Genomic DNA, 14,210 nt, shown 5'->3' with positions numbered 1-14,210 from the left:
TAGCAAGTCTTTTATTTTCTGTGATTATGAGGATGATGATTATACATTGGTTTTAATTGACATATGATTAAGAGGGTTAGATAGACCATACCTAGGGAAGACGAATCATACTATACCCTAGTTTAGTGTAATTTAGATGATCCGTACCAACCGAAGAAGGGTTATGCTATTCCATTGATTGTATGTATCATATTAAAAAATTAGATAATCCATACATAAGGAAGATGGGTCGTACCGCGTCTTAGTGGTTAGGTGGATGGTCCATGCCAACCAAAGATGGATTATACTTATTCTTTAATAAGTCAATACCCTACTCTCTGTCTCTCTCTCTTATATTTCAAATCTCTTTTATGTTGATGCACTTTAGTTACAAAACAATTCAACAAACTCCTTTCTTAAGTTACTTTAATCTTGAAGAACTTAATAACAATTCCTTGCAGTCCTTGAGGTTCGATACCCTCAATATAGCCCCATCATACAAGGATTCGTACTATTGCGAGTGGTTTATTATTATTGATATATTTTGGTATACAAAACGACCACATTAATTTTTGGCACTGTTGCTGGGGATTGCTTAATGGTTGCGTTATTAAGTTTTAAGGATTAAATCTAGCTTAATTATTTTCTGCTTTTCTTTATTTTTATTTTTCTAATCCTAAATCCTTGTCGACAGTGCAATCGAGCGCACTCTGCACTGCGATCAAGCGCACTAGCGCCAGTCTGCCAGATTCCAGTAGCTTCTGTATCCAACTTCCAACACACCTACAGGCCATTTGTGAGCTTTTATTTTCTGTCTTTATTTTTGTTTCTTTTTAGTTTATGTTGGGTTGCCGTTCATTGTCTTTACCTTTAATTGCTTGTGACCCTGACATTGAACGCACTCTTAGACAACTTAGAGCCGAAAGGAATTCTAATTTGCTAGGAGAGTGTTCCACTGAGACCATGGGCAACGGTAACCTTGTGGCTTTGAGAAATCACTATCTCCCTACCACATACACTTCCCCCAGATGTCTGAGGCTGCCGGACATTACGGAAACTCACTATGAGATTAAGCCTAGCACTATTCCAAGCTTACCATCTTTTCTAGGACTTAGCACTAGAAATCCTTACGACTTCCTCGATGAATTCGTAGCTATATGTTCTACCGTTAAATTGACTGGATTCACTGAGGATGCCCTAAGGATGCATCTCTGTCCTTTCACCCTCAAGGAAAGAGCCAAACATTGGTTCCATTCCTTAGCACCAAATTCCATCACTTCTTGGGCTGAATTGCAACAAGAATTTCTTAAGAAGTACTTCCCTATAGGAAAGACCAACGACATTAGGAGAGCTATCACTACCATATCCCAATATGAGGGTGAACAGTTTTATGAGACCTGGGAAAGACTTAAGGACCTTCTTAGATCATGCTCGCACCACGTTGTCTCGAAATGGTAGTCGAACCAAAGTCTTTGAACTATCACTTTGTTCACTACCTCTTTTCCTTGAGTTATTGATTTAAATTCATGATTATCGTTATGTACCTTGTGAGAATACATCTCACCTTGTACATGTATAACTTTTCAATGTACCTACTGAAAACACTCAGGCCTTAGGTTTAAAATAATTTTTCCCATTAAATCGAAAACAAGGGGAATATTCCTTATCACTTTGTTCTCCGACAAAGGATTTGGATTCCTTCTTGAAGTCGGTGTTCCCACAATGTTAGATGTGATTACCCAACTTACTGAGGTACTATTGACCAACGATAGGTCTCACTTTTAGATGCATCTAAGTAATCAACACTTCATATCTGAGTTCACAAACTTCTCAGGATTTAGAGTAAATGTTATGATGTAGTGCACGTACATCAATTGTTATGATAGTATATATAGTTGATGAGTCATGTGGTCCTATGTATGGCATAACCTTGTCAATACCCCAACATATTAACCTAAAGCCTCTTCGCTTCTCATGACCAAGATAAGTCATTTGACATTTAACATGTTATAGTCTAGATGGAGTTCCTAGTTCCATGTGTGACTACGAACAACAAGTTTTATAAGTTGCAAGGACCTTTGAGTATGATCTTTTGTGATACCCACACCATCACTCAAGTATAATGCATCTTAGGGATCTCACATGCATATAATTGGACAATACATATGCCATGTAAGGATAAGTGCATATGTCTTTTGTTCTAATCAAAACACTATCCAATCAATTGGAGTTTTGGACACACGTCCTAACACATTTGACCATAAAGTTAATATGTATAGTAAGCCAATGACTGTTATCCCGCACGTACCGATATACTATATCATACGATGCAATTAGACTTTTCAGTATTTTACATGCATGCCGTTACAAATCACAGAATGTTCATTATCTTGCTTAAGCAACACATGTTTTCTCAAAGTATAGTTCATATGAGATCAAAAATGTATTTCATGAGAGTTGTAAAGATGCATGCATGGTACATATAAAATAGTCGTGCAAGGTGGAAAAATTGTAGTGACCCAAATAATTAACTAGGCTAAGATAGCTTGGTTAGAGGGTTAATTGGACTTTTGGGTCACTAGGAGTAGTTGGAGAGTCATTTTGGGAATTTTGGACTTTCAAACCAAACATTCTACAATGGGGACCACCTGAACATTCGCCTATAATAGTACATGAACGCTCGTGTAGGGAACAGCCTGAACGTTCGTTGACTTTTGGTTCACCACTAGATATTGCTCAAGCGTACGACTACAACCCTAAAACCACTGTGCAAACAGTACATGAAAGTTTGGCACAATAGTACTGAATGCTCGCTGCACTATAGGCCTACTCCTGCAGAGCTCACAACTTCTCCTACCCTATAAACACCCACTCCCACGCCCTTTACCAACCCATTCTGCCCATTGAGTCCTAGAGAAACCCTACTTGAGTGTTGTTGTGAGGTTGTGAGAGATTTCCTTGGTGTTCTTGAGGAAGGAGGAGGAACTTCTTTAAAAGTCTTACTATGTGGAGGTAACTAACTCTCTCTCAAGCTTTTTTCATAGGTGGTTATGGTAGCCTGGAATTTTTGCATTAGCTTAGTTTTTGGAAATCTAAAGGTTTAGGTCTTAATCTTATTTTGAGCATTTCCTTCCCATTAGATGGATTCTTGTTGTGTTTGTGATGTTGTATAGGCTAGGATATGTTAGAAACCCTTTTTTAGCCTTAAGACCAGTTTAGAACTGCTAAGGAGATCGTTGGATCAAATGAAGTTCTACCTAAACCTCTCTGGCTGAACGCTCGGCCTCGAGCCCGAACATTCGCCCAGAAGCGTTTCTAGGGGTGAACGCCATTTGCCCAATCGTTCAATAGTCTCTGTTTTCGAAGTTCTAGGTTTGTTTTAGCTTGAACTTAGGACTAATGATAGGCTTTGCACAGATTTGGAGAACTTGGAACCGCTAAAGGGATTTTTAGAGGATTTATACGACCCTGGTGAGTACAAACTCACATGATACTAGCCGTTATTTTTTCCACATTGCATGACTATTTTGTGTACCAAACATGCATTTTTACAACTCTTATGAAATACATTTTGCTATGTTATGAACTCAAAATTTTTGTGAAAATGTGCTACTTAACAAGATAACGAACATGATGAGATTGTAAGAACATGCATGTAAAATACGAACAAGGCTAATTGCATCGTATGACATGGTACAGCGGTACGTGCGGGATAATGGTTATGGGCTTACTATACATGTTAACTCTATGGTCAAACGTGTGTGTGTTTGTATGGGCCTTGAATCCAATGGTTATTTAGTGACCGGCGCGGCCTTAATTGGCGGGTCACTACAGGACGTACATCATTAGTAGCGTGGGCCACCCTAGTTTGGACTTGGATGGGCTGCTAGTGTTATAGATGGTAGTGTACAATGGTTAGGGCACCGACATTGTATTATAGGTCCCTCGGGACAGTGCCCCTACTGAGAAGGGGTAATATCTCGGGTAGACCGTATAGTTGAACTATCATTAATTCACATGCTTATAGCATGTACTATATCTATACTGCATTCATGAATAGTTTCATGAATAGATGTCATACCAAAATGCTACAAACTTTATCAAACGGAGTTCATCATTAAATGGCATAATTATCATGTGCATTTTACCCACTAAGTCTTTAGACTTACCCCTTGTATTTTTCCCCATCCATTATATATAAATTGTGTGGTTTAGCTAGCTTAGTAGAGGATGAATTCGGAGAGCCACCTGGTTGCGGTGAAAGACGTGATGTGGGTCATTTTTGAGGACTTAGATCTGGTATGGCTCAAGTCCATGTGGGGCAACGGAGAATCCATCCAGGCAGAGATGAAAGAGATTGTTATCATGCTAGCTTTACTTAGGCTTAGGCATTGATGTTATCCTAAAACAATTACTTATGGTTTGTAATATTTGATGATCGGTCTTTGACTAGTATATTTGAGGATCCACCTATGTTATGATGCTTTATTATTACTCTGGTTATTATGGTTATGTTTTTAGTTATTGCTATCTTTGTCCTAAGGTTGAAAGTCTTCCGCTATAGTCTCTCTTTGGAGAGGTTATGGTCCTTGAGTCTTGTTCTGTGAGGGACAAGGCTGGAAAGCAAACCATGGAGTCAATTACCTGTTAATTGATTTCATGGGGTGTTACAAAAATAACAAGTATTCATGTGAATTTGTACTCACTTGTATCGTAAGGCCCCTCCAAATATTTCTCTAGGTGTTCTCCACTCTCCTAATTTGTGAAAAGACTTGTCGCTAGTCATAAATCTGAGCTAAAATGGACCTAGACCTAAAATGTTCAAAATAGAATTTTTGCCTTGTGTTCGAACATTCGGACAAGTTAGGTCAAACATTTGACCTCGACCTCAAATGTTCAGCCAGAGAGGTGAGAACATTTGCTTTTAGGTAGAAAACCCATTTCGAACCAAACAGCCTTCTAATCACTTCTAAGCAAGTCCTAAGGTTATAAGAAGATTCCAAACATACTCCAAGCCTAAAATAACACTTCTAGGAAAGAGAAAATATGTCCAACAAGAATGAAACTCTAAGCCATATTTGAAACCAAAATTAACACTTAAAACAATAACATAAGACAAAATTTGCAACCAAACACTTAACTAGCATAACCACTAGATAAATAACAAGCTAAGTCAAGAAGGCTACCTGTCTAGAACAAGGATCTTCAAGAAACCTTCCTTCTTCCTCTCAAAACTCACAAAACACTCAAGCAGAGTTTCTCTAGGGCTCAAAGGGTAGAATGAGGCTTAGAAGGGTGTGGGAGGGGGAATTCATAAGGATGGGAAAAGCTAAGGGCACTGCTACAAAAACTTGCAGGTCACCGAACATTCGGTGGTCCAAGTTCGAACTTCAATGTACTGTTCAAACAGTAATTCAGGGGTTGCAGGGCGTATGTTCAGTCATTACCCAATGTGTCAAACTTTAGTCAATGAACGTTCGGTGGTCTCCCATGAACATTCGGTGTACTAATACCCAACGGGTCTAGGGTTACAGAGCGAACATTCGATGGTCCCTCTTGCGAACGTTTAGTCAGTACCCAAAAGCCTCAAAATCTTCCCTCCAACGAACCCTAATGAACTGAGAAACCTTTGCTAACCCTCTAACTAAGTTAAACATAGCCTATTAATTACCTAGGGTACTACAATATGCCATAGGCTCAAATGATTTAATCAGTGAATAAAACATATATTCATTACAAACATTTGAATGTCAACACATATATAAAATTATTGGGATTTAGGGCACAATCCCCAACACTGTCCATGACACTAGTAGCCTGATTGAGTTCGACCTTGAGTGGCCCACGCTATTAATGATGTACGTTCTGTAGTGACCCACCAATCAAACATGGCTACGCCGGTCACGAACAACTATTGGATTCAAGGCCTATATAAACACATGCACATTTTGACCATAGAATCAAGCTTGTATAGTAAGCCCATGGCCATTACACTTCACGTATCGGTGTTCTATGTCATATGATGCCTCTCATTAGTAGATTACTAAAGCATTTACGTAATTTCATGAAAAGTAAATATGTTCACAACATAGACGTGCTTAGTCAACTAACATATCATACATTTTTATGGAAAGCAATCATAAGTATTTACTTACAGCGTACGCTCGCTTAGATCCTCAAACATCTTGAGTTCCTGCTATAACGAAATACAGCCTAGCGTTACACATAGTACAAGATAATTAACCTATTGCAAACACATAGAGTCCTAACCGAGAAGCAAACTAGCTAGAAGGTCACCAAAACCCTAATTTACCCATTCGGGACACTATTCAAACGTTTGGGCTCATTATCGAACGGTCGGACACAAGGTCGTGCGTTTGGTCAAAGTGCAAAGAATGTTCATTCAGAATGCCATAATGCATGCAACGTTCTTATGTCCAAACCATCATGTAACAAATCTCACCCTATTCTCCTAATGTTGTGCAAATATCTACCTAAATTAATAGGCAAATAAATGTATGTTTTAACTCGCAAGTGCACAAGATCAAAACAATAGTATAGGGTGCAAGTACAAGATCATTCCTACAAGGATTGCCATAAATTATGCTTAAAATTAATTTCGTAATTAAAACAAGACAAAGATTGATTTTTGAATTAATAAAGATAAAGGTAGGGCTTTGATATCCATCACTAATCATGCTCAAATAATATAACAATATGCCAATGCTCTAATCATATTATGAATACTTAAAGTTTGCTAACCTATGGGTATGGGTGTCTACTCCTTAAGCTAGTGATCTCCATCAGCAATGAATTAGGCATGGGTGTCTACTATAATTATTTTCTTCCTTAAAAGATTTAGCATGGGTGTCTACTGAGTTGTTCTTTAAGAAAGCGTAAATTTGTGAAAATCGACAAACACATGGAACCTAGGGCATGGGTGTCTTCTCCCGGTTTTCCATGTTAATTAACCCAAGAAACCGTGAGGAGATTCTTTTGTTACTCTATTAAGCCCAGGACTCGATCATCCAAATTGACTTAAATAACTAATCAATACCACATGCATATGTTGGCCAAACACATTCATATGAGGAATTTGATAAAACAGGAATTAATCAAGTTAAGCATCACAATATGATTATCACAAAGGCGCCAATATTAATATATTAAAGAGACATAATTAGGGCTTCAATATAGCCCTACTAAAGTATTTAGTTACACATGAATTTGATGCTAATCATATTCGTAATCAAATAAAATAAAAAGGAAAAGAATAAACCCGAAACCCGCTTCCTTGAAGAGCCTCCAATTCTTTTCCTCGAAATTGTGTGTCTAAATTGTGAGACTTAGAGATCTATCTATAGGCTTTAGGAGGACTCTAGAAACTCTAGAAACCTTAGGAAATTCAGAGGTGTAGGTCCTATTACAACTAGGACTTGGAAAATCTAGTTTGGGAAAGAAAAGGAGTCTTGTCGCATGTTTGGATTTTCTCCAGAGCCCGAGTGCGCTCGATCGCATGGGTGGTGTGGTCGATCGCACTCCTACGATCGATCTCTGGTGTTGGGCGCTTGAGCACATATGCGCTCGAGCCTAGGCAATGTGCGCTCGAGCGCACCAGCTGCATGGCTCGAGTCTGAACTTCCTCACTTCCAGAATTTCCCAAAATTGCCCTTTAAGCTTAAATTTTCCGGAATGCTTCATTTTCCTCAAAAACCTATAAAAAGACATAAAATACAAAAATGAAGTAAAATTTCACAAACTAACAAAAGTAAGGGATTAACTAATATAAATTAAGGGACTAAAATATGAATATTTTAGCACTTAACAATAGGTACAACAAGACATAATAAACATGAAATCTTAGGAGGAAAACAAGAGGTGTTCTAAAATATTTGAAAAACTTTATTGGATTTTAAGGAGAATAATATCACAAACTTATCATGACACTCTAAAACTTTGTAAGAAGTATGAAAATTATATGAACAACATGAAAGCCAACTTAGGACAGAGGGGTTACCTTGATGATGGCAAGGCTACCTCAAAATCTTCTTCCTTCTCTAGAATCTCTCTCTCTCTCTCTCTCTCTCTCTCTCTCGTGGTTTAGGGTTAATGGGGTGTGGGAGTGACGAATTAAGGCTGAAGGGCGGACGATGGGGGTATTTATAGGGGGAGTGGTGTGCAGCTTGCTAAAAAGGTGGATAATGGGTTGAAACTATTTTTCAAACTATTATCGAACATTCAGTGTACTATTACCTAGAGGTTATTGGGTCGTAGGTCAAAAGTTCGGTGTTGTCCAGCTTCGAAAATTCGTGTTAGGGGTTAAGGTCGAATGTTCGGTGGTCCCCCATCAAATGCTGTCAAACAGTTGTTTTTTGTTTTTTGTTTTTGTTTTTGTTTTTTTTCTTTTTTTCTTTTTTTCAAATGGTTGTATTTCTTTTTTCAGGTTTTGAAATCTTGAGGCATCACAATGAGCATCGATTCCTACTACGAGTTTGCAGACATGCATGGACGTGGACTGCTCAACCCCACATCTTTTGAAGAATGGATCAACCCCACATCTTTTGAAGAATGGATGGACAGTTCTACACCCCAATGCTTAGGAGAGGCCGAATCTACATGTAAGTAAGCTTTGACTTATATGTTTGTTTAAATCTTGCCATGTTTTTGTTGAAGGCTCAAGATCTTGGAGATTTTTATTATTATTATTATTATTATTGCTGCGTAAAGTAAATGTTTGAACTTTATGCAATCGATCCCAATAAGTGGGTCCCTTTTGCAGTTGGAGCAGGAATGAATCTGCATGGCACACATAAGGCCCACTAGCCCATGAACACAAGTGATCATCGGGATATAGGCATATAGCTCATAGAGATTTTGACAAAGCTTCCATTTAAGGGAGAGTGTAACATCGTAAGAGAGAAATTTGTTGAGTATACCCATGGTTATAGAACTGTTAAGTACCAAAGTAAAAAAATGTCACGGGTGTGAGTGAGTAATGATATAACATAACTGGCCCAACCTCTAGGTTAATTAAACTTTTAGGTTGATTAGTGTCCCAATATATTATGTTACAAACTCCCTAAAAGACTCCTCAAAGTATTAATTCCCCAACCATTTAACTTTGAATGCCGGAACCCATGGGTAAGAATGATGTATTAGGTAAGTTGATCGGTTCTATCTAAGACTACTTCATGGTTCTTGAATCTATGTGCTTGAGCTACTCATGTAGATGAGTTGATTATTCCATCATCAGCTGTCACTAGTATTACCACCACAAGCAAGCAAACCAAACCAACTCATTAATTAGCACAACCACCACTAGCACACACACACACACGCACGCGCGCACACACACACAGATATATATATCTCAACTTACATATAAATTGTCGATATTTGAAACAAATTCGGTGCCCCAATCACCTTTGCCTACGGCATTCCCATTGACAGCCATCACCTTGCAATTCCAACAGTGCAATATTGCTCTCCATGCCATTGTCTTTCTTTTGTATATTTTTTTGGTAAGAGAGATCTCTACACCATTGCATCACTTAGACCATCTCAATTTCAAATTAAGTTCAAGTATGGCTCAAAAAAATGGGAAAACATAATTACCCGAAAGAGTAGAATTCTAATAAGTTACAATGCATCTTTCAAATAGTTACAATTGATTTTTTTTTTTTTTTTTTTTTTTTTTTTTGGGGTGGGGGGGAGGGGATATTTTACTAAATTCTTACCTGTCTTGGCTACTTTTCAATGATTACAATCGACCTTTTGATTTTCGAGAATTACCCATATAGTATCTAAAAATATCCTAATGTGGGTGACATCTTGGTTACAATTCATATTCCACCTCGCCCTAGTTGGAATATGAATGACTGCTTAACTTATCCTAAGATTATTTAGGATTTTGTACAGATAAAATTGAATTATAATTTCCTCCAGTCCACACCCAATCAAATTCTGAATTCCTTTATTAAAAGACTTGCACTACAACTATATATATATATAGCTTCTTACCACATTGATTAATATCATATATATATATATATATATATATATATATAATAATTTACGTCCCCACTAGTGTACAACTTCCCTTTTACTCATATATATGAGGAGGAAAGGAAATATATAGACATATTACCATCTCTCTCTCTCTCTCTCTCTCTCTCTGTCTTTCTCTGGGGGTGTGTGTGTGTTGAATGCTGATTTAGCCCCGCAGTTGTTGCTCATGCCGCCGCTTAACCCTCCATTGAACAACACAGAATCATAAATAAAACCAAATACTCATTCTCACAAGTGGATAACTCCCTTGTAATCCCACTCCAAAATTCAAGGACCCTAATCTTCCCTTTAGATCGATAAGCGACTAAATTACCCCTCATCCATATATCCCATATATATGGTTTCCCTTCACTTTCACTCCTTTTCTTTCAACTGAACCGGCTCTTGAAGCTCAGGGCCTCAAGCCAGCCGAGCCATTTTCTTGCACTGTTAATGGCGCTCCCGCAGTGCTTGATGAGAGAGATACAAGGCAAGCAAGCCCATGATCCTTCTTTCATGGAGAAGGGTATTATTAAGACACGATGCGAGTACGTCGACGGCCCGGTGATCGTCGGCGCCGGCCCTTCGGGGCTGGCTGCGGCGGCTTGTCTGAAACAAAAGGGTGTCCCCAGCGTTGTTCTTGAGAGATCCGGCTGCATAGCTTCGTTGTGGCAGCTGAAGACGTATGATCGCCTTCGCCTTCATTTACCGAAGCAATTTTGCGAGCTTCCTTTCATGGATTTCCCAACTGATTTCCCAACTTACCCCACTAAGGAACAATTTATTAAGTACTTAGAGGAATATGCAAAGAATTTTGATATTAGGCCACGCTTCAATGAGAGTGTGGCACATGCGGAGTACGATTGTACGCTTCGTTTATGGCGGCTGAAGACCGTCGGAGCAAAGGGCGAGGGGACAGAGTATGTCTGCCGTTGGTTGGTGGCTGCCACCGGAGAAAATGCGGAGCCGGTGATGCCCACCGTGGAAGGAATCGACGATTTTGGTGGGTGTATTAAGCATACGAGTTTGTACAAGAGCGGCGAGGAGTTTCAGCTCAAAAATGTTTTGGTTGTTGGCTGTGGGAATTCTGGCATGGAGGTTTGTTTGGATCTCTGCAACCACAAGGCTAAACCTTCTATTGTCGTCAGAGATACGGTGAGTTTTCTTAATTAGCTCTCTCTCTCTCTCTCTCTCATATGAGTGTGCACGCACTAATTAAACAAACCATGGAATTTTTTACTTAATAAGGATAAAAACTTTTTTCTTTTCTTGGGATTCTCAATGGTAAATTAAATTAATTGATAAATAAAATGCGGAATTGAGAATTGGGTGATTGATGATGAAGGTGCACGTCCTTCCACGAGAGATGCTGGGAAAATCAACTTTCGGGCTGTCCATGTGGTTGCTCAAGTGGCTGCCCATACGCCTTGTCGACCGGCTCCTACTGCTTGTGTCGTGGCTGATGCTCGGAGACACTGCTCGATTCGGATTGGACAGGCCGCGGTTGGGACCCCTTCAACTCAAAAACCTGTCCGGAAAGACCCCAGTCTTGGATGTTGGTACCCTCGCCAAGATCAAAAGTGGAGACATTAAGGTACTTACTTTTTATCAAATCAATATTTTTTTTTTTCTTCATAGATTTTACTCTGATTTCTCAAATCATTGCACTTCTATTTGCTTTTTCTTCATGGCGTGCTGCTTTTTCTATTTTTCAATGAGTGACCAACACCTTTTTCCATTTTTTTATTAATCCCACTTTGATAATAATTAATTTCTTTTCAAAATTCGCTTTTTTATTTTTTTGTTTACTGTTGTTGGTGTAGGTATTTCCGGGTATTAAACGCCTAAAACGCCATACAGTAGAATTTGTTGATGGACAAATAAAGAAGTTTGACGCCATTATTTTAGCAACCGGATACAGAAGTAATGTACCCTCTTGGCTTAAGGTAATTAACCTACCTAGCTAGCTAGCTTCATCTTGCTAATTAATTTCTTAAGTAAATTTCTTTATTGGTATATGTGCCTAAATTGTGGGGTTAAATTGCCAGGAGGAAGAAATGTTTTCAAGGAAAGATGGGTTGCCTAGAAGGGCATTTCCAAATGGGTGGAAAGGGGAGTGTGGGCTATACTCAGTGGGGTTTACAAAACGAGGGATACTTGGTGCATCAATGGATGCCAAAAGGATAGCTGAGGACATTGAACGGTGTTGGAAAGTGGAGGCAAATCGAAACACCTCAATTTTTCCCTACTCCTTGTCTTGATGATTTTTTGTCGAGTTAGAGATATAGAAAAAATCGATTGATGAGAAAGTGAAAGATACATGATGATTGGAAATTTGGAGGGGTATATGATGCCACCTTTTTGCCTAACTAGCCTCACACTCACTCATCATCATGATTTTGCCGAGTTAGAGATGTAGAAATTGATTGGAGAAAGTCAAAAAACAAAAAAAAAACAAAAAACAAAAAAACAAAAAAAAATCATTTTGCATTTCTTCAATGAATTTCTATATCTCTAACTCGGCAAAATCATGATCATGGCTGAGGCAAATTTGGGGAGCTCCAAGGCCATCATCATCATTGGATATATGCATGGCCGGTTTTGATGCTTAATTTGGGTACAAAGAAGATGAAGAGAGAATTATCTTTTACAAGTGATGATGATCACACAAGCGAAGGCCTCGGGAAGGAGGATTCTTAGAGGGAAGAAAAAGGATGCATGCCTAATTTGTTGGGGGACCTCAGCTACATAATCTGTACATGATCTTGTACATTACCGCCCGTTTATTCCTGATTAATTAGGTATATGACTTTACTAGAGAACACAAGAGAGATCGGAGGAGGCGGCTCGGGGGAAATTAAAGTTATAGATGAGAGCGATATTTGGTAATTGTTTGGTGAGTTATATATATAATTATGTTTTTAACCTTTAACATTTTCCCATGAGGATTGGATGAGATTAATTTTTGAAGTACACTTTGATGTTAATTAGTTTCCATATGGTTATTAGTCATTTCTCCCTTGAGTTTTTGGAGTGTATTTGTTTCGAGATATCATCATAAAGGGAAAAATGACTTCTAATTGAATTCCTTTCTTGTTTTATTTGAAAATAATATATAAATATATCTTTAATTTCCCTACAAAATGTACGAATTTAATTTCTTCTGGCATGCATTTTCGCTATCGAAATGATTTCATTCCAAGTAGGAGCTAGGACCACTAGCTTTGCAGCAGAAGAGAATCCTATTTATTGCATCCAATTACCATATTAATGGATTTGCAGCACTACTTTACAAAGTGGGTTGCCTACTTTCTTCTATATTCTTCTTCCCAAAAAACAGGTGCTTAATTGGCAGCTAGTTATCATTGAGTAAAGGCATTAATCTTGATTTCAAACCTCGCAAAATTCAATTTGTTCTTAATCAGTGTCGTCAACTACTGTGCAACTGACTGATGTGGAGTGCTCATAAACTATCATATCAACAGTTATTAAAAAAACCATAATTCTAATAGTTTATGCTTTTACAGGCACTTCACATCAACCCAGGTGTACAAAAATTGTATAAGAGTTAAATCAGTTAACAAAGCAAGAGCAAGCACTCAATGTGATGATTTCAATCCTTGTCCCACTTTTTCAAAGGAGCACTGCCATATATAGTACCCACTTGTGCACAGCTGTGAGCTGTTTTGAGCCAAAAATGCTCTCATATATCTTTCAATTTGAGCAAAGCTGAAGTAGCAAGCAGCTGTAATATTGCTGGAATCTTCATAATAATCCTAAAAGAGAAAGAAAGAAACTCCACATGGCCTCAACATTTTTCTACTCATCAATTCATGCACTCTCAAACCTGACACTGTTAATTAGCTACAAACATGCAACAAACTATAGTGTTCAAATTAATAACGTTAGATAAACAATTGGATAATTAAGACTGTTAAGTTTAACTGTCACTTGACAACGTGCTAGCTGATTAATTATATCTTGTATAAGATTGAAAATTTTGAAAATCTCAGCTGCCAATCCTATAAAGGAGACTAAGTGGCACGTATTCCAGGTATATCTGAGAGTCGTTAGATTAACTGTAACCAACTTTATCTTGTTTTATTTGTTGATAACTTGGCCAATCTTTATCCCGTGGTTTTCTCACGATGATCTACTCGGTCCCTAATCTCTTCATTATGATA

General features: G+C 38.2%; 1 protein-coding gene across 1 annotated transcript; it reads left to right on the top strand.

Annotated features, from left to right (window-relative positions):
- Positions 1 to 10,180: 10,180 nt before the first annotated feature.
- LOC132189925 (indole-3-pyruvate monooxygenase YUCCA6) lies at positions 10,181 to 12,973 on the top strand. Its single transcript, XM_059604769.2, has 4 exons — positions 10,181 to 11,181; positions 11,372 to 11,620; positions 11,850 to 11,972; positions 12,075 to 12,973. Exons 1-4 carry the CDS (start codon positions 10,480 to 10,482, stop codon positions 12,285 to 12,287), a joined length of 1,287 nt encoding a protein of 428 aa, XP_059460752.2. The 5' UTR covers positions 10,181 to 10,479; the 3' UTR covers positions 12,288 to 12,973.
- The last annotated feature ends 1,237 nt before the right edge of the window (positions 12,974 to 14,210 follow it).

The sequence above is a fragment of the Corylus avellana genome, chromosome 9, assembly GCF_965113065.1.
Source record: "Corylus avellana chromosome 9, dhCorAvel1.hap1.2, whole genome shotgun sequence".
In the NCBI taxonomy this organism is placed as follows: domain Eukaryota; kingdom Viridiplantae; phylum Streptophyta; class Magnoliopsida; order Fagales; family Betulaceae; genus Corylus; species Corylus avellana.
This window is presented reverse-complemented; position numbering and strand designations above follow the sequence as displayed.

Coding starts and splice junctions, on each gene's coding strand:
- LOC132189925 (XM_059604769.2), top strand. CDS start 10,480: ATGGCGCTCCCGCAGTGCTTGATGAGAGAGATACAAGGCAAGCAAGCC. Junction 11,182..11,371: donor CTATTGTCGTCAGAGATACG/GTGAGTTTTCTT, acceptor TTGATGATGAAG/GTGCACGTCCTTCCACGAGA. Junction 11,621..11,849: donor TCAAAAGTGGAGACATTAAG/GTACTTACTTTT, acceptor TTGTTGGTGTAG/GTATTTCCGGGTATTAAACG.